Source organism: Poeciliopsis prolifica, unplaced genomic scaffold, assembly GCF_027474105.1.
Source record: "Poeciliopsis prolifica strain line A6 unplaced genomic scaffold, Auburn_PproV2 SCAFFOLD016, whole genome shotgun sequence".
NCBI lineage: Eukaryota > Metazoa > Chordata > Actinopteri > Cyprinodontiformes > Poeciliidae > Poeciliopsis > Poeciliopsis prolifica.
In genome coordinates, this window is record NW_026562391.1 from 2074325 (window position 1) to 2100751 (window position 26427).

At 38.8% G+C, this 26427-nt stretch overlaps 1 protein-coding gene across 1 annotated transcript in view; it reads right to left on the reverse strand.

Annotated features, from left to right (window-relative positions):
* Nucleotides 1–13339: 13339 nt before the first annotated feature.
* The window catches only part of tusc3 (tumor suppressor candidate 3), a 55560-nt gene continuing 42472 nt past the window's right edge, over nucleotides 13340–26427 (reverse strand). Inside the window, exons 7-10 of the mRNA XM_055041568.1 lie at nucleotides 25281–25344; nucleotides 23021–23095; nucleotides 15685–15775; nucleotides 13340–13911 (exon numbers count right to left, since the gene is read on the reverse strand). Coding sequence (XP_054897543.1) covers nucleotides 13896–13911; nucleotides 15685–15775; nucleotides 23021–23095; nucleotides 25281–25344 — 246 coding nt within the window. The 3' untranslated portion in view covers nucleotides 13340–13895. The remainder of the gene's footprint in view (nucleotides 13912–15684; nucleotides 15776–23020; nucleotides 23096–25280; nucleotides 25345–26427) is intronic.

Below are 26427 nucleotides of genomic sequence, written 5' to 3' on the forward strand. Positions count from 1 at the left end.
GCCTGACATGAACTTCCAGGTTGTGGAGGCAGGTTATTGGTCGGTAGTTGGGTGGGACTGGACCCTTTGATGGGTCCTTCTGGATTAGGATTGTCCGCCCTTCAGTTAACCATTCAGGGTGAGTCCCACTTTGCAGCAGCTGGTTCAGTTGGGCTGCCAGTCGCTCATGGAGAGCAGTGAGTTTCTTTAGCCAGTGGGCATGAATCATGTCAGGCCCTGGTGCTGTCCAGTTTTTCATACCTGAGACTCTTTCTTGGACATCTGTCACAGTGATGGTTACCGGGGCTTGGTCAGGGAGGTTGCTGTGGTCTTTTCGTAGAGAGATCAGCCACTGTGCATTGCTGTTGTGGGATGCCTCCCTTTCCCATATGCCTTTCCAGTATTGTTCAGTCTCCAGCCTTGGTTGTTATTACCCTGCCAATGAGAGTACACCTTAGCAGCTGGTTGAGTGGAGAAGAGCCATTCAACCAGCCAGAAGGATTAACCAGCTCTTCTCCACTATTATATGGAGATATATAGATATATATATAGATATGTATATATATTCTTAAATCTTTTAAGAATATATATTTATATTTCTTAAAATAATTCATATATTATGTATATTTTTTAAAATATATATAATATATATACTTTTATATTCTTAAAGCTTTGCATCTGAAGCACAGCCGCCCGCAGTGTTCGGTCTACCTGCTCATCTGTATCAATACAGGCTTGTCCCCGCAGTGCTGGTCGCTCTGAACCAGCGGCTCCCGTAGGAGAAAAGCTGCCGTACTCCAAGCATCGCTGCCGTCGTCTTAAGGATGTCGATTGGTCCCCCAAACAAACGACAAAAATTCAGACATGATCATGAATCAATAAAATCCTCCCAGGCCAAACTTGAAAATTGGACGTTGTGCTGCTAACAGTTAGCAGTTAGTGAGAGCGCTGCTCAACGCAAGTAACGACCCGGACAGAACACGGTGATTAAATAATAAAACATGACATTGTTCAGCCTGGAATGAGCGTCTTCCTCCTCATGTCTGGATTTTTGCTAGTTTTTTGCTTCTAAGGACGGCGGAGAATCGGGTGGTAATTTAAAAATACGCGGGTTGATAGCAGCTCGGCGGGCTCCTCAGTGTCAGTCTCTAGGCAACCGTGACGCAACGTCGGTGCGGAGCGTTCTGGGGTCCTTCAGCTCCAGCCACGACAATTTAGCTGACCTTAACATTTCCTGTTTTATTTTGGTCATTATTATTACGTTTAGTGTTGATATGTGTGTGGTAGGCGTGTCTATCGGACAGTTATGTATTGGTTTAATACAAGAAGTGACATTGAACTTTTTTCTTTTTTACGGAGGGTTGGTAATTCTATACAGGGGTGCTGAGGTACAAAAGGTGAGGTACAGACCTAGATACGACACTGTTTATGACCCATTTAAGACATGGGCCAAAACTGACCCATTAATATAAGCAATAGTAATAGGAAGCCAACACTATGGGCAGGTTAAAGCAGTGCTTCCCAACATTGACCTGCATGTTTTGGGGAATCTACCACACAAAATTGTGTGGTAGATTCCCCACACAATTTTGCATTCCTGCTTCAACAAACCCCATTCAGGTGATTACAATTCAGCAAAACCCTGTTAATCAGACATCAATTGAAAGCATGTGTGCTGAAGCAGAGAAATGCCTAAAACATGCAGGACAAGGCTCAGAAGGTTTGTTTGATCACTAATAACCTTTTTGAACCAACATTTAACAAACAATTTAGAGGCATTTTTCAGAAAACTTAATAAAAGGGGGGTTGTGATTTGGTGTTTCTGCAGGATAATGGCCTAAAATACTTCCATGGCAAAGTTCAATAGAAAACCTGTTGATGTGAGGATAAAAGCAGAGCAAGGAGAGTACTCAGGATCCTTCTCTCTGTATCCTTCAACCTTGTGGAGTGGCTTTCAGAAAAGAGTAAGTGCTATCTTACTGCAAGATGGGTCCATTTTACTTCTTCAACAAATATTATTTCAGTCTCAAGGTTTATTTTCTCTCTCTACAAGTTTACAACGTGTGCCATCAGAACTAACTTGGCTAAAAGTTCTTATGAAAGTCACAGAAATGCACAGAAATACACAAATCCCCACAAGAATCAAACTTTGTATGACAGGTTATTGCCACAACAGCTTTTTTCCCCCATGTGCATTTCTTTTGTTGAAGTCATGTCAATCTAAATAACTGCACTGAGTGTTGCTTTACAGCTTAAGCCTTTCCTGGGTTTACTTGTGGATAGAGACTTCATGGTAGATTCCCCACACAATAGTCAGTGTGATCTCTGAACAAATAAAAAAATGACTTGAGCTGTGTTCAGGTGGGTAAGAAAGCCATTTATAGTGCTGTAAATGCCAATAGCAGCTTTTTATCCACTGACTAGTTGACACAAACCCATACAAGAATCATACTTTTAGGTACTTTTAAACATGTCAAATAAATGTAAATTAAATTAACTCATGCACAAAGCAAGTCACGTCCCAGATGTTGTATTGCTTTTTAGAAATTACTTTATCTGCAACTCCAAAGAATAGCTGTTTGGTATACAAAACACACACACACAAATACATAGTATGTCTTTCTATTTTCACAAGGATTTTGCATTCCCTTTTATTTATTTGTCATTCATTTCTATAGCCCAACCCCAACACTTACCCTAAACCCAACTTTTACCAGTACATGCCTGACCCTGAGTCTAAATTCAATTCCCAACTTAGTCCAAAACCTCAGCCTTCATTTGGAAAACAGTGCTTCTTCTGATGGGACCCAGACCTTGGGTCCCATAAGGAGCGGGTCCCCACAATGTAGTTTGTGTTAGAAATATGGTGTATGTACTTGTTTAGTCAGACTATAAGGACCATTTCTGGCATTTTTACTACCCTTCTGAAGAACAACGTACCCTACGAGGACCAAAAACTAACCCTAATACCGTGAACCCACTTGTTTAGGCATTAAACGTCTGGGTTAGGCATAAATGGAATTACTAAAGTGAATTGAAGCCAATACAAAGTCCTAATATGGGCAGAAATACAAACTTGCTCTGTGTATGGTCTTGTATTTCATTCATTTAAGGCCCACACACACATCGATGCACAGCCATTTAATGTTCATGACTTTGCTACTGACTTTGTGGAAGTAGCTTGTCCTTATAGTTACTGCCCCTTTAACATGATTCAGGCGCAAAACAGCAAAGTCATGCTGTCTGTCAGCTCAGATTTGGGAACAAGGTGATTGCCTAGAAGGTATTTTTAATTAAAGCAACACATATAAGAATACTTGTGAACGAATATATTAGATTGAAGCTGTTCTTTCAAATAAGCTTTTAAAACGTACAACAGTATTTAAATAAGTAAACTGACTGCGGGTGCTGGTACCAGTGGCTCTCGCCAGATTCAGTTGTACTTGGTAGAATATTTTGCTCTACCTATATTTGTGCAGCATGTGCACCGACGCTGTGCCTTTTTTTCTCTCTAACCTCAGCTGTCTCACACACTGAGGTGTCTGGGGGTTTGTTAAGAATTCATCTCTAGGGAAACCCAAGGAGAGAGTTGCTGTAGAAAGGAACTGAGAGGTGTTTCCAGGAGCAGAAGGGATTTTTTTTTTCCTAAAGTGAAGTAGACAAGTCGGAGAGGAGGTAAAAATACAATACAGAGAGCAAGACGAAAGATTGGGAGGTTTGTTTATATATAGCCACTGGAGAATGAAGCCAGTCCCTCCAAATTGAGAGCATGATCCACCTGCTGTGTAACAAGTTGATAACAATTGATTTGTGATACGTTTAACTTTGATGTGGGAGATGAAGTGAAGGTACTTTCAGAAAACCAGACAGGTCAACTCATCATCAGCAAAAGGGAATATTGTGGCACAATTGCAGACCTAGCAAGACATGCTACCCACTCATACTGACAAGCCAAGAAGTAAGACAAATATTTATAGAAAAAGCCAAGAAGAGGAATCTAGTGACTCATGTAATTTCTGGAGTGAAAATAAATTATTGTTTTTTTTTCTCACTCTAGCAAAGTTCCCAGGATATTCAGAAGAGAACTGGATCATCACAGATCATCAGAAATTCATAATAAAACTAGCCAAGAGAAAAAAAATAATTTCTTAATAGTTTTGCATAAATAAGAGAGAGTTGTTAAGGCATAAAGTGGGGATATTATGAAATATATATATATTTTTTCACTTATGTTATAATGATAAACTCTCATCAAAAACATACTTTGATTCTTTCATGCATGTTTGGAAAGAGCAGAAGCTTCTTAAAGAGACAGAGGCCCAATTTCAAAGTGTCAAATTTCTTTTAGGTCATGTTTTATTCGTACAGCGTTGTTACAATTACTTAAAGTAACAGTTACTTGATTGTGCAATACAATGGCACTACTTGGCTGGAAAATATGGAGTACCGCCCCTTTAATCCCACAATTTTAGAATAGAATAGAATTCAGCTTTATTGTCATTGCACTGTCACATGTACAAAGCAACGAAATGTAGTTTGCATCTATTAGGAAATAAAGTGAGATGGAACTCCATGTGAACTATTATATTTGTGTTTTCACACCAAAGACTAATTTATCTGCATTGCCAACATCAGTAGAGAGTCATTACAGCAACAAATGACGTTCTGACTAAGACCATGCAGGATTGTGCCATTTTATTGCTTTTGATTATGACTCTTCTTTCACTCAGTTCACTCAGAACTGGATTTTTAGTTCTGAGTGGATTGTGTAGGAGAATACTGCGGTCACACCAGAGAAGTAGTAAAAACTAGAGTTATGGATAATTAATTTTATGCCTGGTTCAATCCGAATCTAAACTGATTTCTCATCACGGAAAACTCAAATATAATTTTGAAGAGGCAAAAGAAGAGGGGGGATAAAAAGGAGAAAGATGCAGGAAATGAGGACAGAGACTCAGATTTATTTATTTATTTTTCATGCAACAATTAAACCTCCCTTTGAAGGACACACTTTAAAGGGCTCTGATTTCAATTGCCAGCAACTGGATGAGTTAAAAAGGCCCCTCGTGTTGTTGGTGATGATCTCCCAGCCCTCCGGTTGCAGTATGAAATGTGGGTTTTGACAATTTGTCTGTGAACAAAAAGTAGCTTATTGCTCCTCCACAGGACGGCCAGTTCTTTAATTTCTCTTTCTTTGAAGTAAAAAACAAAACAAAAAAAAAAAAACAAGGCGTTTGTTTGTGTTTGGGTTGGGAGAGGCATAGCTGCAGTTAACCCCTCGGGACAGGAGGGGGGGGAAGGCTCGCCTCCTGTCTCTGCACTTTCACTCATTTAACAATCTTCAACCATTATTCTGTTAATTGGGAACTGATGCAAATTTCATGAGAGGTGAATCTGGTTTTATTTGACCTTTAAATCAAAGATAAAGGGGTGGAGGGAAAATCAAACGGACAAGCAAGAAGTTATTACCGACAACACAATCTAACAAAGTGTGCAAGTCGTCGCCAAGGTTTGTTTGTGCGTAGGACTTACAGAGGTATTTGTATGTAAATGAACTAATTTATTTGTATGTAAATTAACCAATTATGCACATTAAGCTTTTGGTTTAGAACCGAATGGCAAATTTCTGCCATTTGGATTTTTAAAAGTTCAAACAGATAGAAAGTCCTGAATTTTGGAATCTGTTGTTACCCGCAGCAGATAAGTCCAATCACATCTTTATTTTGCATTCATCCAAATTAGCTGGTCACACAAGCAACATGCAGCTCGGGGTGGGATAAGAAAATTGATTCGTCTGCTTTTTGATCTCACTTGACTGTTGAATTTGGCTTTTAATGGTAAATTTGTAGTTGAAACGCCGAAAATTGTCGATGTTGGTACGATATTGTTTTCCACCGCAGGCCCGTTTCACCATAGCATGAAACTTTATTTCTGAAGCACCTTAAATGCAACAAAAATATAAAACCAAAGAGCAACAATAAAACAACTGAGAAAATAGAACTTAAAACATGATAGGTACAAGAAAAGAGTGCAACATTGGAGGGGGAAGGGTTCGGGTTAGGGTGACCTTCCTGACCTCAAACGAGCGACTGATTCCACAATTTAGGAGTCAGAGCTACAAAGACTGCTAAAAGCGCCTAGTGGGGCGATCTAAGAGGAGGTGATGGCCCATAAAGGTGAAGCAGTTCAGACAAACAAGAAGGGCTACGACCATTAAAAAAACTTGAAAACAAAGGAACTTTACTAACTGGAGTTAATGCTCTCGCTTAACTTGCACCAGTTAAAAGCTGAGCAGCAACACTTTATACCAGAAGGAGTAAAATGGAGGCTAACTCTGATTTAATTATAGTAATCCAGACATGAGGTGATAAAGGTATGCTTTCTCCACAATAATGACTCTAAACTGCCTAGTGTTTTTCTTGATTTATTTGTTCAGAAATGGATTAAATCTATTCATTACGTTACTCTGGCAGTCAGTCGGTTGAACCTTTGTCCTTTTTAGGGTTAAGTAGGTAAAAGGGATTGAACACAAATATGAACAGCGTCACCATGTGGCTTTATTTGTTAAAATACAAAAAAAAAAAAAAAAAAAAACTTAAAACCTCAATAAAAGTCGATTCAAGTTCATGTGAAAAAATGCAAATGAATAAATAAGTTGCTTAGGCTACGAAAGAACCTGAAGTACTGCGACCTTTTTTGCATTTTTCTGGACCTGCCAACTTTCTGGAAGTTTCTTCTCCTTTTAGACCTGAAAATGCTTGACTAAAGCTGCACAGATATCAGCATATTAAACATTCATATTCTTTAGAGTAACGTCTCAATGAAACTACAACCCAAAGCGAACCTTCGAATGCGACTTCAAAGAAAACTCTCAACTTGAACACAAAAATGTATGCCAGCTTGTTTGGCCTGTTTGCTCTTCCTCTCACTTCATTTACTCTCAGCATACATATTTAAACAGTACATCAGTGCACATGCTTGTACTTGGTCGTTAGGCGAAAAGTCATCGCAGAGCGACGGCCCTTCAGCGCTCGGCGAGAGAAAACTTTTGGACTTGCTGAGGAAATGGCTGCCGTCTCTCGGTGGTTGTTGTCTGGTGAAGATGCGAGGAGTGAAGCCCGGTTCTGACAGGAACAGGGGAAGCGTAAACGCACATTCTGCACGCTGCGTACACTTCCCCTTCTCCAGCCGCTTGTAGGAGTCGTATAGGAGTTTCTCCTTTTGTCACAGATGGAACAAAAGGGGCAAAAAAGCCACTTATAGTGTACATTTACTGTTTCAGTTTCAGAACATCCCTTACAGAGAAACATGGAAAAACCTTTGACGGCAGCCGGGCCAGCTGACATATGAATTACTTTGTCACTTTTTATATCTAAACTGCACCAGAATCACTAGAGTACACAGCCCTGTAAAAACTGACGAGAGTTTTTACACTGAACCTCACCGAACACCTCCTGGTTATTTGGATTTCTCAACTTTAATATTGTTGTTTTTGAATATGAACTCGTTTTCTTTGCGATATTTGAGATCTGAGAGCACTGCATCGTTGTCGTTATTTTGACAATTTCTCACTTTTCTGCAAATAAATACTTCATTTTTCTTGAAATGTCAAACATGTTGCAAAATAAAAGAACAATGTTGTTTACGCAAATGTAAACTTTATAGGTATAAAGTATCTATAAAATCAGAGAGACTGATCATTTTAAGTGGTCTCATTTTTTTCCAGCGCTTTATTCCCTGAAAGTCTTGTTAGATTAAAATGTCAACTTTAAGAAAATAACTCACGTTGAACACTGACTTGCATCAGCAGATGAAGCCAGTGGTTTTCTTCCCACACTTTAGTCCTCCTTAGTTCCAGCTGAACATCATTCAAACACGAAAACCTACCTAAGTGCTAGTGATCCTGTTCAGCCATTGATGAGCGCTGGTTGTCTGATGGATCCTTCACAATGGTTTCAATATGGCCGCTCTAAAACAGCCACCACATCTCTAACCAATGAAGCAACATTGGGTCGGAACGGAAGATTAGCATCATGGATGTACAGCTGATACTGTCATATCAATATGGACCAAAATCAACTTGGTACTAGTATTGTGCACCTCATAAAATAATGCGAGTGTGAAATATGAGCAATCTTTCCAGGTCCCCCGGCTAGATTCCCTCCAAACGTCACTGAGCAAAGGGTTTCCAAGTGGCTGTTTTAGTCATGATTTGTCCTGTCAGCATTGGCAAATACGTCCTTTGCTTTTCATTTTATGTTCCACTTCGGCTCCCAGACGTCAGCGAGAGGGCGCGACTTTTTAATGTGCCGTAAGAAGTCCGGTTGTAGCTCAAATCAAGTCCCACAAGCCCAGGGAAATGATTAAATCACAGCACCGAAGTTCTTTTACGCATAAAAATGTCAGCGAAATCTTCCCAGTCCCGTTTCCCGAGAAGGCCCGATAAAACCGCCGTTTCTCCAAGGTCTCGCTGCGTGTGACCTGATTTAGGACTTAAAGCAGAAAAAATAAAATGTGCACTCCTTGATCCGACATCATGTACTCATCGCTTATGAATACATGATGTGTGAATACATTCGCTTTGATGAATGCACAATTTTGGCCTTTGAATATCCAAACTTTGTTCTCACAGGGAGCTTTAATCTCTAAAGTAGTTTGTTTATTTATTCATTTATTTTTTGCTCTAATGTGACTCCACCCACCCCCTGAGTAACATCTTTCTGAGCTCAGTGAAGAATCTCCCAGAAGTGTCCCATGTTGTAATCATGTCTTTGGCTTTCCAATGTTTTCTATAATCTTTTCCTTTTTCCAGAGTGAAACAACATTTGGCTACCTGGATTTGCCGAAAGAAAAATTTTGTGTTCAATTGCGAATTTATTGTGGATTTTCTGTCAACATTATAAAGCCACAAATACAGTTTTCACATATGTCCTGTCTAATGTCTGACTAAATACTTCTACAAAACTTTTCTAGCCATCAACAAACGTCCCACAAATTAGTAGGAAACTTAACCGCTGTTTTTATAATAATGGTGGGTATGGGTGTATATATTTAAACATGTGTATATATTTAAACATGTGTAAACCCAGAAAAGATGGAAAATTAATTGTTTGTTTTTTCATTTGATTTATTAATGACTGTTTGAAAAATCTCTGTTGCAATGTCTTGTGATAAAGAAGAATAAAATGTTAATATATAACAATGAAGACATGCAGATCGTCCACCGATGGTTCAGCCGGTCATAAAGTTGAAACTGTCCAACAACCTCGTTGAGAAATGGTGTGAAGGTCACAAACATGTTAGAAAAGCAAATAATTACTGTGAACTCTACCATTTCCTGCCTTAGTAAGGGGCATAAGTGAGCAGTGTGTACACTAACTGATTGACAGCACCAAGACCCTCCTCCTGGCTCTGATTGGTTGTTTCTGACAGTGGCATGTTTCTGCATTTCATAATGGGAGAAAATGACAGAGCAGCTTGATTTTTTTTTTTTTCTCACAAGTTACCCTCATCATACTGTAGTGTCACAACATAGTGATAGTTGCAACAAATATGTATAAAAACACATTAAAAAAAAAGTTACATACTGCAGCTTTAAATGAGGGCCACCTGTTTGACACCAAAAATCCTTGATGGAATAAATAATTTTACTGATTTAAATTCACATCGATAGGATTTTGAACGGTTAATGATTGGGTCACACAGAATCAGCAGCAAATGTATTTTAGAAACATTTTTTCTACAGAAAACAGCGACTGACTCGAGTGGCGATGTTGGATTGTGATCTGTTTTTGTGTTCACCTCAGAACTGAGAAATTTTAAGTTTTTTAAAAAAAAAAATTTTATTTGCACTTGAGTCGTTTTTGCTTAAAATCGAAACACATTAACGTCTGTTTGAGGCAAACACAAAGTTAGCCAGGTGGTTCTTTTTCGGATGCAGGATTTTCCAGGACAGGTACATTCATTTGGTGTTTTCTTTTTTCCACTGCCCTCTCAGCCTCTGTGGATCTCTGTCCAGGCCTCTCAGCCCCCCTCAGGTAAAGCAGCAGTGACAGCTATGAATCTCGGCGATGATGTTTCTGGGCAGATCCAGGATTATCTATGGGCCGGGGCCGGCTGGAAGGGTCGCGGATGAGAAACGGAGTAATGTTTTCGCTGAATTATGATTGCTCCCTGCAGTTGAGTATCCTGAAGTGTCTTTTCTCATCAGCTTTGTGATTACTGCAGCAGGCTTGGAGAGGATGTTCAGAGGAATCTCCGAGACGTAGCAAAGATATAAATTAGTTTTTCGCACATCAAGGACTGGCGCCTCGGTCGAGGTGTGGGGACGAATGATGATGGTTTCCTGAGTGAATGGAGCCTGGTGTCACAGGCGAATTACAACATCGCTGTTTGTTTGGCCAATGAGGATTTCCTCCAAATTAACTTTGCACCGATAAAGAACATATGCAGAGGAACTTTAAAACTTGCGCTGTAGTACGTAGTCGCTTAATATATAGTCTCCTTTCAGGTGGGAAGTGATGATATAACAGTGTGCATGTTGCAAACTACTTCTTTAATAATTTTTTCAAATGAATGTGTTTGTGTTGCTGCGTGTCAGGACCCAAAAACTCAGAAACTTTGAGATTAATCTCAAAAGGTTTGGAGATTTTTATTTTTATTTTGAAATTTCAGATTTCAAAAGTCGAAAGTGTTCGACGTTGGAAAACGTTCCAACTTTTCAAACTCGTATTTCCGAAATAACTTTAGAAAATGTCTGAGGTTAATCTCAAAACGTCTCGTCTTTTTTTTGTCATGTGCACCGTTTTGGTGAACATCTACTGAAGCCGTCGTACTTGTGTTTGCTCTGTGGAGCTCGCGGTGGACATAAAGAGAGACGCTGTTAAACGGTCAGTTTCACTTCAGCGTTTTTTTTCTTCTTGGAGTCGCTAAAAATGGTCGATCTGTAAACGTCTGTAAAAAGGCTGCTTTTGTTCGACTTGCCTTCATCGAACCCGTCTTTATTGTTATTTTCCTTGAGAAACGATTAATCTGCATTAAATGTATAACAGGTTTGTGATTATTGAAAGCCCTACACTATTAAAGTGTGTGTTCACACTTTGACCCCCAGCTCATGCAAGGGGTCGGCTAAAGGGCTCGGCCATCTGGCCAGAAATGCAAGCAAGCAAGGTGATGGCAGGGTCATGCTGAGGGTCTGTTTCACTGATGGTGCTCAGTGGAAAAATACTTAAAGTAACAACAAGATAATCCAAAACGCAGATCGAATAATTTTCTTCAGTGGCCGCAATTACAAGCATCTACATTTATTGTGCTTTCAGCTAAACGTCCAATAATTCCCGTTTCCAAAATGCCTGCTGATTACTCTGGTAATTCAGCAAAACCAACAGATGCACAAAGATCCAAAGACACTCATGTACAAATAAACCCAGCAAAACGAATCAAAAACAACAACAATAACAAACAACCCCAGTGATGCAACAAAGTAGCAACAGCGAGAGCAGCCCTGCAGTGACGAATGCGGCGGCTTTGGTCCGGGTGCCGACAGAGAAAAGGGTTTGTGGACGATTCAAGAGGTTGGTGGCATCACGTCCTCGGCTGTGAGGCAACAGACGACATTCTTCAAAGCTGACCACCGCACAGCGGTCAGCTAACAGAGGTCAGACGAGACGGGAAGATCAAACCCTGGAGTCAGATCAGCAACGATGGCAGCAGAAAGCACAGCTACCGGGAAACGCAAAAGAGAGGGGGGCCACAGAAAGAGATTTTTAAAAGTTTAATAAAGCTAAGTAAATTTAAACAAGGAGCACATTTTTGTCAGGGGTTCAGAAACGACGCAGAAGAGCTTCATGAAAAGATGCAGGGATCAGATGAGCTGCTGAGACGGGAGCTACTTCTGAAATAAGAAGGAAATGAAATGTAGAGAACACAAGTGAAAGAAACATTCCAAAGAGGCCGATTAAGCATTTTCTAAAAGGTCTGCGGCAACACCAAGTGCACCGAAGGTCGGCAAACGTGTATAAAAATGATGCAGTTTTAAGCCGAATAAGAGCAACGAGGATTCAGCAAACAGTCCAGACAGAAGGTCATTTGTTTGTTTGGAAAGTAGAGCGCGTCTTGAAATATTTAAGACTAATTTGAGTAGGCGAGCAAATTGGGGAGGGGATTATCTTGAGTATATTTTACTCCACCACTGTCCTCTCTCGAATATTTCCATTGATTTCTCTCCATTTGCAAATGCAGATGCCGCCTCATTGAATGACATTTGTTCCGCCGATAGCTGAGGGACAACAGATGGGAAAAAAACCCTCACTGCAGACGACCAGCACTGGTCTTCAGTTTCATTCGGAAATACTGCAACCCATGTATTTATTTATGCTTCAGTAAACACACCCAAGTATGTTCTGGTCAGAAGATTACATGGATGGTTTGATTTGTGTCATTTTTTACACAACTTCAATGATTTCTTAAAGCCAAAAACAGGGACACAATTCTGGATTTAAGGTGGATTTTTGACATACAAAAAAAATAAATAAATAAATAAAATTATTAATGCCAGTGACAAATGCACGTACACTTTTGATCTGTAACCGAATGTGAAAATGCACAGTCATTTTTCAGTCTAAATCAGAAACCTAATTCCAGCGTAAACAAAGGAGGAAGGGAAGGTATTACCAGAATGGTACCATCATTCCTGCAAAAAAAAAAAAAAAAAAAGAATTATATATGTACTTATTTATGATTTTGGAAACCAGTCATTGTGGGCAGGATTGTCCTTTTCTGCAGATCATCTCAGACCAGCACGCGCACAATTGTTCGCCCTTCCACGGATTGACAGTAAAAATAGAAAAGAATGCGAGGGAATATTTTTATTCCGCTAGTCGAACTACGCCTTCGACGGCCCCATTCCTTCGCCTGCCCACACAGAGCAGCTTACGTAAACGACTGCAGCGGCTCGGCCCACTCAGTGTTTCAGAGGGCAGTTCACAAGTGAGAGAATTAGAAATGCATGGATTCTGCAAATGACCTGTGCCTCGGAAAGATGTTTCCTCTTGGTTCGGTCTTCGGCGGACTCCGCAGAGCTATTTTCTGCACGTCTGATAAAGTGTCGACGAACCCGGGAGGGAAACACACAGACGAGGATTTTTGATTAAGACTCAAAGTTTAGAAATGAGCTTTAAGTGCTTCAACTTAAGTGAATTATTTATTCTTTTGAGGTAAAGGATTTAAGACGTTTTCATTCCCTGTCAAAAAAACAAAACAAAAAACAACCCAAAACAGATCAGATCAAATCAGTTGTCCTGGTTCAAACGAGTAAAACGTTCTCAGAAAATGTAAAGCTCATCACAGAATACATATGAAATATTGGCCAAATTTTTTATTCTTGTTGCGTTTTTATCGAACCATAGTTCACTGATGGAGCGACACATACGTTAGAGGCAGTATTAAAAGATTTTAATGCATCCAAGATCAAACATCCTAAGTTTTCCAATGCAGAAAAAAATTGTAAGACTAATAAAAAAAAAAAAAGTAATCTATTTACACATTTCCATTAACTGAGAAACATCCTGCCTAACAAAACATCACAGGTGAAAGTTTTAAATATGGAACAGTTGTTACAAATATGCTTTAGCTGCTGAATTGGAAATGTAAAAGCCTCCTGATTGATCTTGTGAAAAAAGAAAAAAGTTGATCCATTGAGAATGTTGATACAGACATGCCAACAACTTTATTTCCATCATTATAAAATATTCTTTTTTTTTTTTACTTCATGGTTCCAGGACAACAGAAGCAACACAAAAGAAAAATCCCATGAAGCGCGTTCAGTTTTCCAAATATTTCCTTCACTCCTCTTCATCGCCCTTCATCGCCCTCTTCATCGCCCTCTGCCCCCCTCCTCCTCTTCCTCAGTCTGCATTTTACTTAATAAGAAAGCTGAAAAAAAAATGCAACTGTTAGAGAGGACAGGCATACAAAACGCTCACAAACATCAACATGATTTTTTTTCTCTCTTTTTTTATTCTTGTTTGTGAAAGCAACTAATCAGGAAAATTTGCTCAAATGTCTGAAAATATTCTGGCATCTATTGAGGGAAATGAAGAGCAGCAGAGTCGCCACTGAATATTTCGAGGCCGTTCAGAATTCAAAGCATGCGCTTCAATCATACAAAGGAAGTAGCAATCAAACATAAATAACATCCATTTGAAATGGCACTGCTTAATATAAGCGGCGCAAAAGTGCAGCATCTAATCTAAGGACTGGAAAACGGCAAAAAAAAAAAAAAAGCTTCACATCCTCTGAACTCACAAATAAATGAGGGAAGTTTTCAGTCGGTTGAAGTCGGTTCTTCTAATTTCAGCACTTTCTATTCAAATTAATTTTATAAGAATTTTTGAGTCTGTATCCGTAGCCAGTCTTGTTGATAATTTGGCTGAGGGGGTTCAGGCCTATGCAGAACAGTAGCGGGGACAGAGCATCTCCTTGGTATATGCCACATTTGATGGACACTTGTGCAAGTGGTTTGCAGTTGGCTTCCAGGTTGTGAAGAGGCAGGTTATTGGTCGGTAGTTGGGTGGGACTGGACCCTTTGATGGATCCTTCTGGATTAGGATTGTCCGCCCTTCAGTTAACCATTCAGGGTGAGTCCCACTTTGTAGCAGCTGGTTCATTTGGTTCTTTAGCTAGTAGGTATGGACCATGTCCATGACCATTTCCCATATGTTCAGTCTCCAGCCTTGGTGGGTCTGCTCTGTTGTTATTGTTACCCTGCCATTGAGAGTACACCTTAGTTGGTTGAGTGGAGAAGAGCCGGTTAATCCTTCTGGATTCATTCTCCCTTGTGTATCTCTTTAGGCGGCTGGCCAAGGCTTGGAGCCTCTGTTTGGCAGTTTCAAGTGCTTCAGGTATGGGCATCTGCCTGTACTTTCTGGGTACTGGTCTTTTCATTGCACCCTTGTGGAGCAGTTGGCTCACTTCCCTCCTTGTTACCTTGATTTTAGCCTCTAACCGTCTTTTCCTTGGCAGGTATTGGGTCTCATGGTTGCTCTTATAGCCAAGTATCTCAAGGATCACTGATGCTGAGTTGTACATATATATTTATATATATATATTTTTCATTTTATATATAAATGAAAAACAACTGAAAAACAAGATTCAAGTCTCTGGAAAAATAATCTCTGAGCTCTGTCGGAGTGCACTTGGCCTCCTGAAACTCACTCAACTCTACAAGTTAGTTTCAGCATTTGGGAGCCGCGGGTGTAGCACTGTAATATCCTGCTCAAGTGGCGATGAATTGAAGACATACTCTGCAGACCTGTAGAGTATTTTCTGTCACACATTAAATCTTTTTTTTTTTTTGTTCTTTTTATGTGGCTGTGACCTTTAGCTAAAGGTGAGACCCAAATTGCTGCTGTTCTGGCTCACTAAGCCACATAAAATGACTGTCTACACATTTCCAACATTTTCCGCCTTTGGAAAACATCTATTGGCCGATGACTGCTAAATGAGTCGGCTGAAGAAGAATAAAAGGTGAAAACGTGATGAATGTACTTCAAAACTGATGCGGCAAACACTGAATGCAGCTGAAACGGCCGGGTTTATTGAAACACTGCCATCATTTTGGGATTCAAATTATTTAGCTTTGCATTTAAATTTGAGTGGAGGGTTTATTTGTAGAGTTGGATCGAAGGAATTTGGTCCAGTAGTTACCTGTAGGGGTATCCGTGGTACTTTGACCTAAAGATGGAGAGCAGGAAGCTGAAGAAAAACACCACCAAGCCGAGGCCAACCAGGCAGATGACTATGCAGAGGGAAAACAAAAATCAGAAAAAGTACATCATACATCACATGGAAGCGGAAATGATTATGGAGGCCAAGAGAAAAAGTCTGTACTATTATATTCAAGTAGAACAGTGAAATTCAAAATAACAGAAGATGCAGCATGTGCAGGTTTAGAGGAAGGACCCTCGAATCAATTTGCACTTTTAAGTTGTTCAAGTCCTCAACCAAATACTAAACTTACAAATCCAATTTCAATCTCGTGGTTTTGGTTGCCGTTTTGTGATCAACTCAAGAATAATAAACAGTGGACTCTTGCCCATTCTGGATTCAGTGTTCACAGACCATCTCTTTGCGGCTTCTGCACGTTTCCGAATTATTTGTGGAAAATCTCCCTGTTTATGGATTTTTGCTGTTGAGAGTATCTAAAATATTCCAAAGAAAATGCAGCGTGGGACCAGAAGAGTCGCAGTGCTACTTGACGTTGGATTTTGTTCCTTTCCAGAAGATGAGACTGTGGACGTTATCATCTGCGGTAGTGCTAAGATGTGTCTGCTGCATCTGAAGGTATGTTTAGTGCTTTAAAAAAAAAAAAAAAAAAAAAAAATTTATGAAGGATTACAAATATTTGTTGGTGATTTCTAACTCCTGTATCTGTTTACAACAGAGGCAGTCAATTTACGCTGTATATTTCTCCAAGGTTGTTTTTGGTCTTGACTAAGCTACATCGGGACTCGATGTGGACATCATGACCCCAGAACACCAAACCAATGTCATTCCTGTACTTTGGTTATGACAAAGAACTGACTACATTGGTATGAAGCCGGCTTTAGCTCTATGCCACAGTAGCAGCCAGGAATAGCAGCTCAGGTGGAGGAAATTGATCTTTTCACAGATCATCTCTCTCATAACAAACTGTCACGACATGGTAACAGTTTTAACAAATATGGAGAAAACATATTTTTTTTATTAAAGTTATTTACTGCAGCTTGAATAAAATACAACTCCATAGCATTTTTTGAGAAGTCTGGATTGCTTTATGTATATTTGGCATGTTGTTTATGACTGTTGCTTTTGGGGAGAGACATTTCAGTAATCTAAAACTAATAGAAAACATTTAAGCAACCTACTTGCATACTGTATATATGGACTGTTGGATGTTAAATTCACAAGCGGTCAGTACTGTGCTAGTTATCAGTATTGGACCAAAGAAAGCAAGGCAGTTGCAAGCCTTTAAAATTGTGATGCTTTTTGATGGGTCAGATAGACTCCAAAAATTGTAACAGCAGCTGCGCGGGGGGCAATCTAATTTTTTTTCAGGGGGCCCAAGATTCCCAGAGGCGCCCCGGCGTAAGGGTTTCATAGAAACTGATCCTGCAAAGACCAGAAAGAAAAGAAAAGAAAAACCCACAACGTTTTCAAGCAGCTGCTGCGGCTGGATTCAGACTGTAACAAAACACTTTCTAAAGATGTGGAAGTGTAGAAATATTTCTAGCTACAGAGAACAGACTGTACCCAGCTTTCAGAAATAATGGCTTTAAACTGAAATGCTTTATAAAAAACTGAATTCAGTCAGTATGTAGAGTTGGACTGATGAGAACATGCAGCACTTAGTTACCCACCGCTCCGACAAACTAACCCGACTTTCAGAGAAACAGGAAAGGCCTGCTAACTACAGCGACACTGCGAATATATTTTAAGATCTCAAATATATGTTACTCTCTAATGACCTTGTTTTTTTATTTAATTATTCACCATAAAAATACTTAACATTCATCCTGAAAAGCTTAAGCACAAACGTCAAGATTTCAGTTTCAATTAATCGTATTTTCAAGCTTTCAAATTGCACAGCGCTATGCAGAACTTGCAGACACTCTGAAGTCGAGCGTGGTAATTACAAGACAAAAACTTGGGATTTTTGGATCCCACAGGGCGTCAATCTGGGTGCTTGATTTCAGGCAAAAGGCGTTGGTTTTAATCATTTCACTTGCATCAGTGACAACAAGCGCTGATGCAACGCTCTTTGATCTCTGTTCAAATCGAGGCCGCTTGCAGGGCTCCGACGTGGAAACACTGACGGCGTCCTCGTCTCCTCACGTAAACAAACATCTTAATTTACCCGACCACAAAGTCCGCACCTGAGTGACGCCGCGCACCAACAGCTGAACTAATTAACATTGATGATCTTATTAAAATGAAATGTCTGGAAACAGTTGGTGTTTTTATTGATTTACGGGAACCGGGGACGCAGTTAGCAATTCAAATCAGATCCGTTCAGTAAAACTCAGTTTGACTCACAGGCGGAGGAATTCTGAAATTTGCCTCTTTTTTTGTTACTTCTGTAAAATCTGAAGCCAAACAAGACATTTTCAATTTAATATGGATACATATTTGAAGTGCTTGGGGAAAATACAAATAGCTTTTGTCCTGCCCAGTATTTCCACTCATCTTCATCAGGGTTGCCAAAAAAAAAAAAAAAAAAAAAAAATAGCTATGTACCACTAATTTGCACACACACAAAAAAAATCATATTCAAGTCAGTTTACATAAACATGCCTAAAGATGCTCAAACTTCAATTTCAGCTCATCAGATTCAGATTAAAACACTGCTCTATCAAAGTTACTACCCTTTCAAAATTCCTAATCATAACCTTTCATAAGCCTCTGAAAACTCCTCAGCTCAAGTCCTTGTCACCACCATGTTGTACAGGCTGTAAAATATAGATATGCATATATAAGATTGCGAATGCACGCACATACCCTCGTACGGTGGTTAATCCTCAAGGAGCACCGTGTTGAATTTAACTGTCACCGCCAACAGATACAGCTAATCAGGGATTAGGATGAGTGCCTCTCTCGAAGACCAAGCAGCGAGATGCGTTCGCACCGCGCGTGTGTCATTTAGTGTCAGAACAAAAGATTTGTCTGGAAAACCAAAGCAGTGTTTTAGTGTCAACCTCAACGCAGGCAAACCTCTCGTAGTTTGCGTGGCTCAAGCGTGTCAACAATAATGCGACGTGAAATACATTTGTGTGCGACTGCGGTTCCGTCGCCATTTTTAAAAATCGATTTAAATTGTCCATTTACAGTCTGTGTGTTTCACGAGCTGCGACATTAGGGGTTCTGTCCTTGTGTTTATGTGCTGCGATGTTTTCGTGAGGTGCCAAGCGGCAGATTCCTCTTTGCGACTCGCGGATGATAGAACCGCGCACGTATCGGAGCATAATGCTCTGAAATGTGCACATGCAAAGCTTTTAAAAATGTCAGGTTATTAAAGACCCTTGGCGAAGTGACGAGCTGTTTAGACTGAATAATTTCCTTCACCGACAAAGAACATAATCCCTCTTTTGACGGTCTGACTTGGCTCGATCTAAATCATAACATACGAGGCCATTAAAAACATTAGGAAATTCCATAATTATATTAGGTGAAGCATCTCTCATCCGGAGACAAATGGGAAGCGACTGCAACGCTAAATTACCCTAAAAGAACTTGTTGACGGTATGCGCCGTTTTAATATTAACATTTTGATTTTGATGTGGCTAGAAAAAAAAGAAGCGAAGCATTTTGTTCTCATAACTTCAACGCTGAGATGTATAGTAAATCTTCTGAAAAAAGATTTCCGTCATAGTAGCAGTATAAGTCAGATTGACATCAATATCGATTAAATACATGACATTCCAGTCCTACAAGGATATAAAAGAGCTGCAGAGGTTCTTTAAGAGTATTTAGTGCCCAATTGTCTAATTACTAAAAATACTTGCAAAAAGTAAAGAAGAAAGAAGAGTTTAAAGTTTAAAACTACTGAGACAAATATCTCTAGGCTGCAAGGTAAAACTCATGAAGCTGCATAAAGTTTATTTCTTGAAATCTTCAGCATGTACATAGTTTGATAAAACCATCTTTATGTACTTATTCTTAATTTAACTTTTTTGCTGACATTTGTCATTGCTGACTCTTGCCGTAAAATGATCAATATATTTTCTGTTCATTTGCAAATGTAATAAACACAACTGGCCAACAAAAGCTACAAACTTAATTTTGTTATAGTCCAATAAAATGACTTGATCAAATATTTTAATCTGAGTCAAAAAACAATTTCTTTGCATGAATAGAAATATTTACATTTGGTGAATTGAGAGTGTGATATCAGCTTAATCTTCCATAAAAAATAAAAATCTATAAGGGATGAACAACAGTAAATATAGAAACCTGAAGATCATCTAGCAGCACATATTTGTTATTAAATCTATTTTTTGGGCTTTAACTGAGATTTTCCCCTTAGAGAAAAGTTTCTTTTATTTGGATTCTTCTGTAGAAAAGATAACACGATGTGTAACTACACATGTACGCTTGCATATCTAGTACGGCTTACAAAAATTTAGCAAAACCGTTTCTCCACAATACTTGAAGCCTACCTTTTAACGTCTCAAAAGCTCTGTGTCGTTTTACAGACCTCAGAGAAACGTACAGTGTGAAACGTTAATGATTCAGCCATCAAAGGAAACTCGGGATATAAAAGAGGAAGTGGAAATGTTCGTGTCTGGGTCTATTTTGTGATTCCGGAGTCAAACACCTGCAGAGAATCTTTAGCCTGGTACAGGCAAGGTGTCACTCGAGTCTTCAGAGACGCGGCGCGCCGTCTCCTTGCCGTCTTTTTTGGAGAAGTGTTCATGCTGCAGCAGGATAATGAGGCCAAACACACCTCAAAGCAGTGCAGAAAAAAAAACACAACTTGAAGATCAAAGACGACCAGGGAGAGGCTTTAGGATTTTCATTAACTGGAGTGCAGCAACTATAAAAAGCAGGAAAACACTAAAGAGATAAGATGTGCATCTTCAATTTTTTTTCATTTTTTTTTATTATTATTTTGACTCAGACTGGTGAAATTTGCAGCTGGAGTCAGCTTTTACAAGGTAGTAAAATGAAGTTTAAGAAGTCTCTGCTATAGTGCTGTTTTTGTTCTCATTAGCATCTGTAGCTTCATTTATTTAAAGTATGTTTTTCTCTTAGTTCTGATGATTTTGGCTTGTAGTAGGGCTCAGCCATACAGCCTGAAAACCAACATCATGATATATTGAGCAGCTAAGAGCAACTGAACTGGTGAACTCGGTTACTTTTTTGGGAGTTTTATGTATTGAGTGGCACCTGCCCTCAGTATATCACCGGCAGCAACCTTGACTATCAATGCTACTGAGTTTATTTCATCTCATCTGACAAGAATCAACATTTTATTCAGGAGGTGATAGAAATAAAAATTTATAAATAAAAATTTTAACCAGAGAATCTGAACTGTAGCTCATGTTGGGTTGGGAAATTTTTTCTACATTGAATTTTTTCAACGATGTTTTCACCATTTAGGCTCCACCATTGTTCCACATGGCCCTTTAATGACAGTCTGTATTTAAGCAAGTCCACTCCACTAAGAATCATTTGTCCACTTCAAATTCTGGGCGAAAGTTGGACACCCACCATGTATCTATAGTCTGTGCGAGTTTGGCCTGATACTGCAGAAAAAAGGAAATGCTTGAGGCAGTTCATTTTAATTTCCCAATTTCAACGTCTCAACAAGAACTCTTGGGTAATCTTACCTTTAGGGCACGTGTCCACAAAGCATTTTTTTTTTAAGTGGCCAAAAAGCGCTGACAAGGCTCTTAAAAGTGGCTGAACGCACTGATTCATCAAGAAGTGTTTTCACTCACATTAAAGTTGTCTGAAAAAGCACAACGGGATCACCACTCACACAGCATAAAGCTGACCAGGAACGCCCAAGAAGATTCACCCTCTTTTCCTGACAAACACGTCTGAGTAAAGTGAAAATATTTGGTGGTATGAATGTTTCTAAGATACAGTCCTATTTAATAAATTGGAATACGTGTTCAGATGGAGTAAAAGTACATTTTAAAAACATTCTCAAGACATAAATAATAAAGCCTTTTATTAAACTCACCTTTCAAGTTAAAATGTTTTTTTCTGTTAGTCTAAGGTAATATACCAATGTAAAATTGTGTTTTTCTAGTAGCTGGGGAAATAAATGAGGAAAGTTCTCATGATTAACAGAAATAAAGACTAACATATTAGTCTGCAACTAATTATTTCACTTTGTGAACTGAGTTACTGGAATAAACATATTTTATTTTATATTTCTTTCGAATTTATTGAATGTTTCTGTAATTTTATTGAAACTGTCAATGTCCAATGTAATACAGCTGAATCCTGGTATTTGTGAGTGTTGGGCACCACAGCTGCCTGTGAACATCTAAAATTTATAAATGTCTTAAAATTCTTATACATGTCAATTTTAAATTGTTCACACACCAAATACCCTCAGGTGAAATTGTCTTGCTCTATCGCAGAAGCTAAAATCAACAGTCTTCCTTATCTTGCTTTTGGGGATCAGCCAATCAATTTGGCCGTAAGTGTTTGGGGCTCCTGGATTGGCTGCTTTGCAAACGTCACTCAATAGGGTCTCAAGTAGCATTGGATCCTCTATGTTAACTTCCCAAGCTGCACTTTCAAATACTTTAGATTTTAAAAACAACAAAAAAGGAAAAAAAGGAGGATTTTACAGTGGAAATTAATACAGTGAACCTTGGCTACATTAGAAATTGTTGTGACCATTTTCATGCTTAAACGGAAAAATTAATGAAACTTTTAACAGTGAAGAAAATAAAACTATTCCGTTTAGACGGACAGGATGCGTCACTTTTTCTCTGGATGATGAAATTCACCCAATTTTTAATGGAAACAGCAAAGAGTCAAACAGTGAAAAAATCCATTTTGACCCGAGATATAATGTGTCACACAAATGAAAATAGGCTTCTGGTTGTGATCATGAGGCTCTGCTATGTTATTTTTCCAACTCAACACAGTTTATGTTGAAGCTACACAGTTTGGATATCTCCATTGACACTAAAAAGCAACGTTTGCAACCTTAGCAATGAATATGAAAAGCTGAAAACTTCAAATGCTAAAAATTTGCATGACTCGACTTTATTTGAACTTTGCACTTAACTTTCTATTTTACTGTCTTGCCTTGTACTTTCCAAAATTCAAACCTTAATGTTATAACAATTTGACATCTTAACTATCAGGACACTACGTATTTTACAGCACACAGTGTTTTGATAATTTAATAATTGACCTTATTATGCTTACTGGTTTTAGCAAAGAAATAAAATGCAAACAACTGGAGATTTAAGTTTAGACAAAGCCCTTTTGCTAACTATGTTGTGCAAAAAAAAGAAAGAAAGAAAGAAACACTTACTCCTTCTCTTGCCAACATCTCCCTTAGAGGTGGCGGCTTCGTTAAGCAGAACCATTCCCATGGTGATCGCAGCATCTGGGAAAATGTTGTCAAGGAAACAAGACACATACGAAGCAAGATGGAGCCAGAAAAGCAAAATGACCCAGAAGGAACTTTTAGAAACACGGGTTCACGTTCAGCTCAGCTAATAAATAAATATACATAAAATCCACACAGTGTGGATGCAGTAAATGGACAAGCAGATCATGAAATAATTTTCAATGAATTTGTGCAGAAACGTAATCATCTGTTGAAACTAGATCAGCGTAGATTATTGCTGTATGTTATGGCGCACATTGTTTAATTATGCAACAAACCTCACTAAAATAAATAAACTACTAAATGCTTTTTTCTTTACCATAAAAATAGAAAAATAGGAACCAATTGTGAAAGGGATGAGATAGATGTGTATCAGGAAACTACATTTCAGAAAGACAAAATTAGCAGCACATACTTCTGTTAAGTTATTTTCTTACATTTTTAAAACATTTTGCTCATTTCAACAGTTGAAATCTGTTTGTGCTGTAATAAGTAAACAGCATGATTAGTCATAGCTTCCATCCACTGTTAAAATTGGTGCCAAAACGGAGATTTCTGCATGGAAAACAAACTGACTTGATGCCATTTTAATCTGGCCAAAGAAACGATAGATTGATGCAAGGTGAGAGCTGTGACACCCAGATTTCAGGTTCTGCAATGAGGTTGCAAAGGCCTGCCTGCCTCGGATTTCAGAAACAAAATTCATGTCACATCAACGACTCCAGCAGTAATAAGAGCAAGCGTATGTTTCTGTCAAGCTCACAACAATTTACAGAAGAAATATAAGAGCCTGGACTACTTTTCAGCTGCTGTTATGTCATATGTGAGAAGCAAGTAGAAGAATTTGTCTCAGATACAAAATCCCAGTGCAGCTAAAAGCATTATTTTTGCTTGGCTTCTGCTTTGTGACATAAGATTCCTGTGAGCAGCATTTCTCTCCTCCCAAAATAAGTCTTCTTGCTGAATCTAGAAAGTTGTGAATTGGTCTTGCTGGTTCAATAACACAGTTGTTCAAGTAACACAATCGTTACCAGTCTGAAAACTGGCGGTCAAGCCAGCTGGCAACTATTTAGTTGAAAACACTGAAGTAACAGAAGCAAGAGCTTAAAATACTGAAAAGGGATTCTGGATGTATTTTCCAACTCCCTGGCTGTGTTTCTGTTAAAAATTGTGCAAAACTTTTCTAATATTCTGATAATGTAAAAAAAACAAACCTTCAAATTTGCCGTTTCCATAAAATATGAAATGCCGTTGGAAACCAGGCCCGTCATCATCCTTCAGCTACAGCCAGTAAAATAATAATTTTGTTATAGCCAAAAGAAACCACCTCATCCTGGTGAAAACCACAAATTAATTTTTGTAATTCCAATTTGTGCAATTTTAAGGTAAATGAAAACACAGATACTGACTGTTATAGAAGTTCATTTCCATACTAAAGAAACTATTTATGTTTGAAGAACCAAACTAAATGGAGGATTTTTCTGGGCACGTTATCAATAACAAAAATAAAAAAACATTTTACAAAAGGCAATACTCAAAAAGGTCTTAACACCACAAGCACATCAAACAAAATTTGATGTGTTAACATTTGGGCAGGTGTGTGTGTGTGTGTGTGTATGTGTGTGTATGTTTCATCTAGATATGACTGGAAGGCTAAACACTGAAGATGAACAAACAAACATTTTTTTGCAGCAAGGCCAACCTTGGACCAGCTATTTCCACTGGGATAAATACAATAGTTAGAAGTGAACGGTATCATTATTGACAAATAGAGGAAAGCACCAGAGCATGCACACATGGGCAGACAGGCAGAAAGTAGAAAAATGCAGAGAGAAAGAAATACATGCTGTCAATCCAGTCCACAAACATCCACAGAGTTCTTCACAAGTTGAAGACTTTGGAACAAATCCCCTGAAGTAGGAAATATTAAAGATGAGCAATTTGTCTAATTCTCAAGGCAAGTCGGTGTCATTATTTTACAGAATGGACACAGAAGGCAATGCATTAATATTGAGCAGTCCAACGTTTGAAAGGCGTTGGATTGCATTCCTTTGCGACATGTGTTGGTGAATAAAGGAGAAGTATCGCCAAAATGAGCCTCAGACATGTCAGAGACCTTAAAGTTGCTCTGTGATTAGCATTTTGGAGACCATGCATGACAAACAAGCCAACCAAAAGATACTCAGGAGCAGGATGATGTGAGACTCGGCCACAAACTGAGCCTGGCTGCTGCCGTGGATGTAACTCTGTGGGAAAGAGAACAAGAAAGAGAGAGACAGACGTTAAGCCTGGCAGTGTTATTTTCAGCTGGCAACGTGTTCGGTTACATGGGGAAATTTGTAAAATAAATGTGCTGTAGGAAATTACAAGTATCAAACAGGGCTCTATTTTATTCACGAACCTTCCATTCAAAAACCAAAAACATTTTTACTTTTGGTTTGAATCCCCCAAAAACATTGACACTCTTTTGAGGAAGTTTAATCTTACAAGAAAAAAAAAATTACATGGACAAATTAATCTTAACGTGTACTATTCAGGTAAAGAAGCATCTGCAGTCTGCAGAGATAAATTTCAAGTATGATAACATTGCTTTATGTTAGATAATCTAGTCTCACTTGCAGCCAAATGGCATTCAAGCTCTGACTTCATGATACTTTATTACTCTGAAAGCAGGAAACCGGAATAGTGTCAAGGAAACGTCTCCTTGCTTTGAGATGATTTTCTATAAACCCAGACGGCTCGAGAAACGTTCATAGAAAATGTTTGTACGTCACTCCATGAATACATCTGTGCATGTGCTATGAGAAGACGAATTATCCTTCACGAAGTAGTAAGGTCAACCTGAACCAGCAGTGAATCTTACTTGAACGTAGAATCAAATCATTCATTGTTCAGTTTGTAGTAGAAACTTGCTGTACAAAATTCACAGCTAATATATTTTAAATTAAGCATTTTAAGCCTTTCAATACACAAACCCTGTAGGAAAAAGATAGTGTAAGAGACTCAAAATACAGTCGTATTCAATAAATCAGGGCTGGACAACATGGCTGAAAAATATAGGTGTTTCATATCAGTTGATATTGATCATTTCTGATTAGTTTATTGTTTTAAATATTTGAAATACTACCAAGTTAGTGACTCAAGCTTTCCTGTTTTATCCAGTTTTCACTCCATGCTGCTTATTTGTAAGAAGTTATGAAGCACAGGCTGTTGCTAGGTTACCAAAAAGAGTGAGTGAGTGAGTGAGTGAGTGAGTGAGTGAGTGAGTGAGTGAGCAGCTAAAGTCTTTCCTTGCCTACATCACCCAGAATGCAGTGCGGTTCTTGATC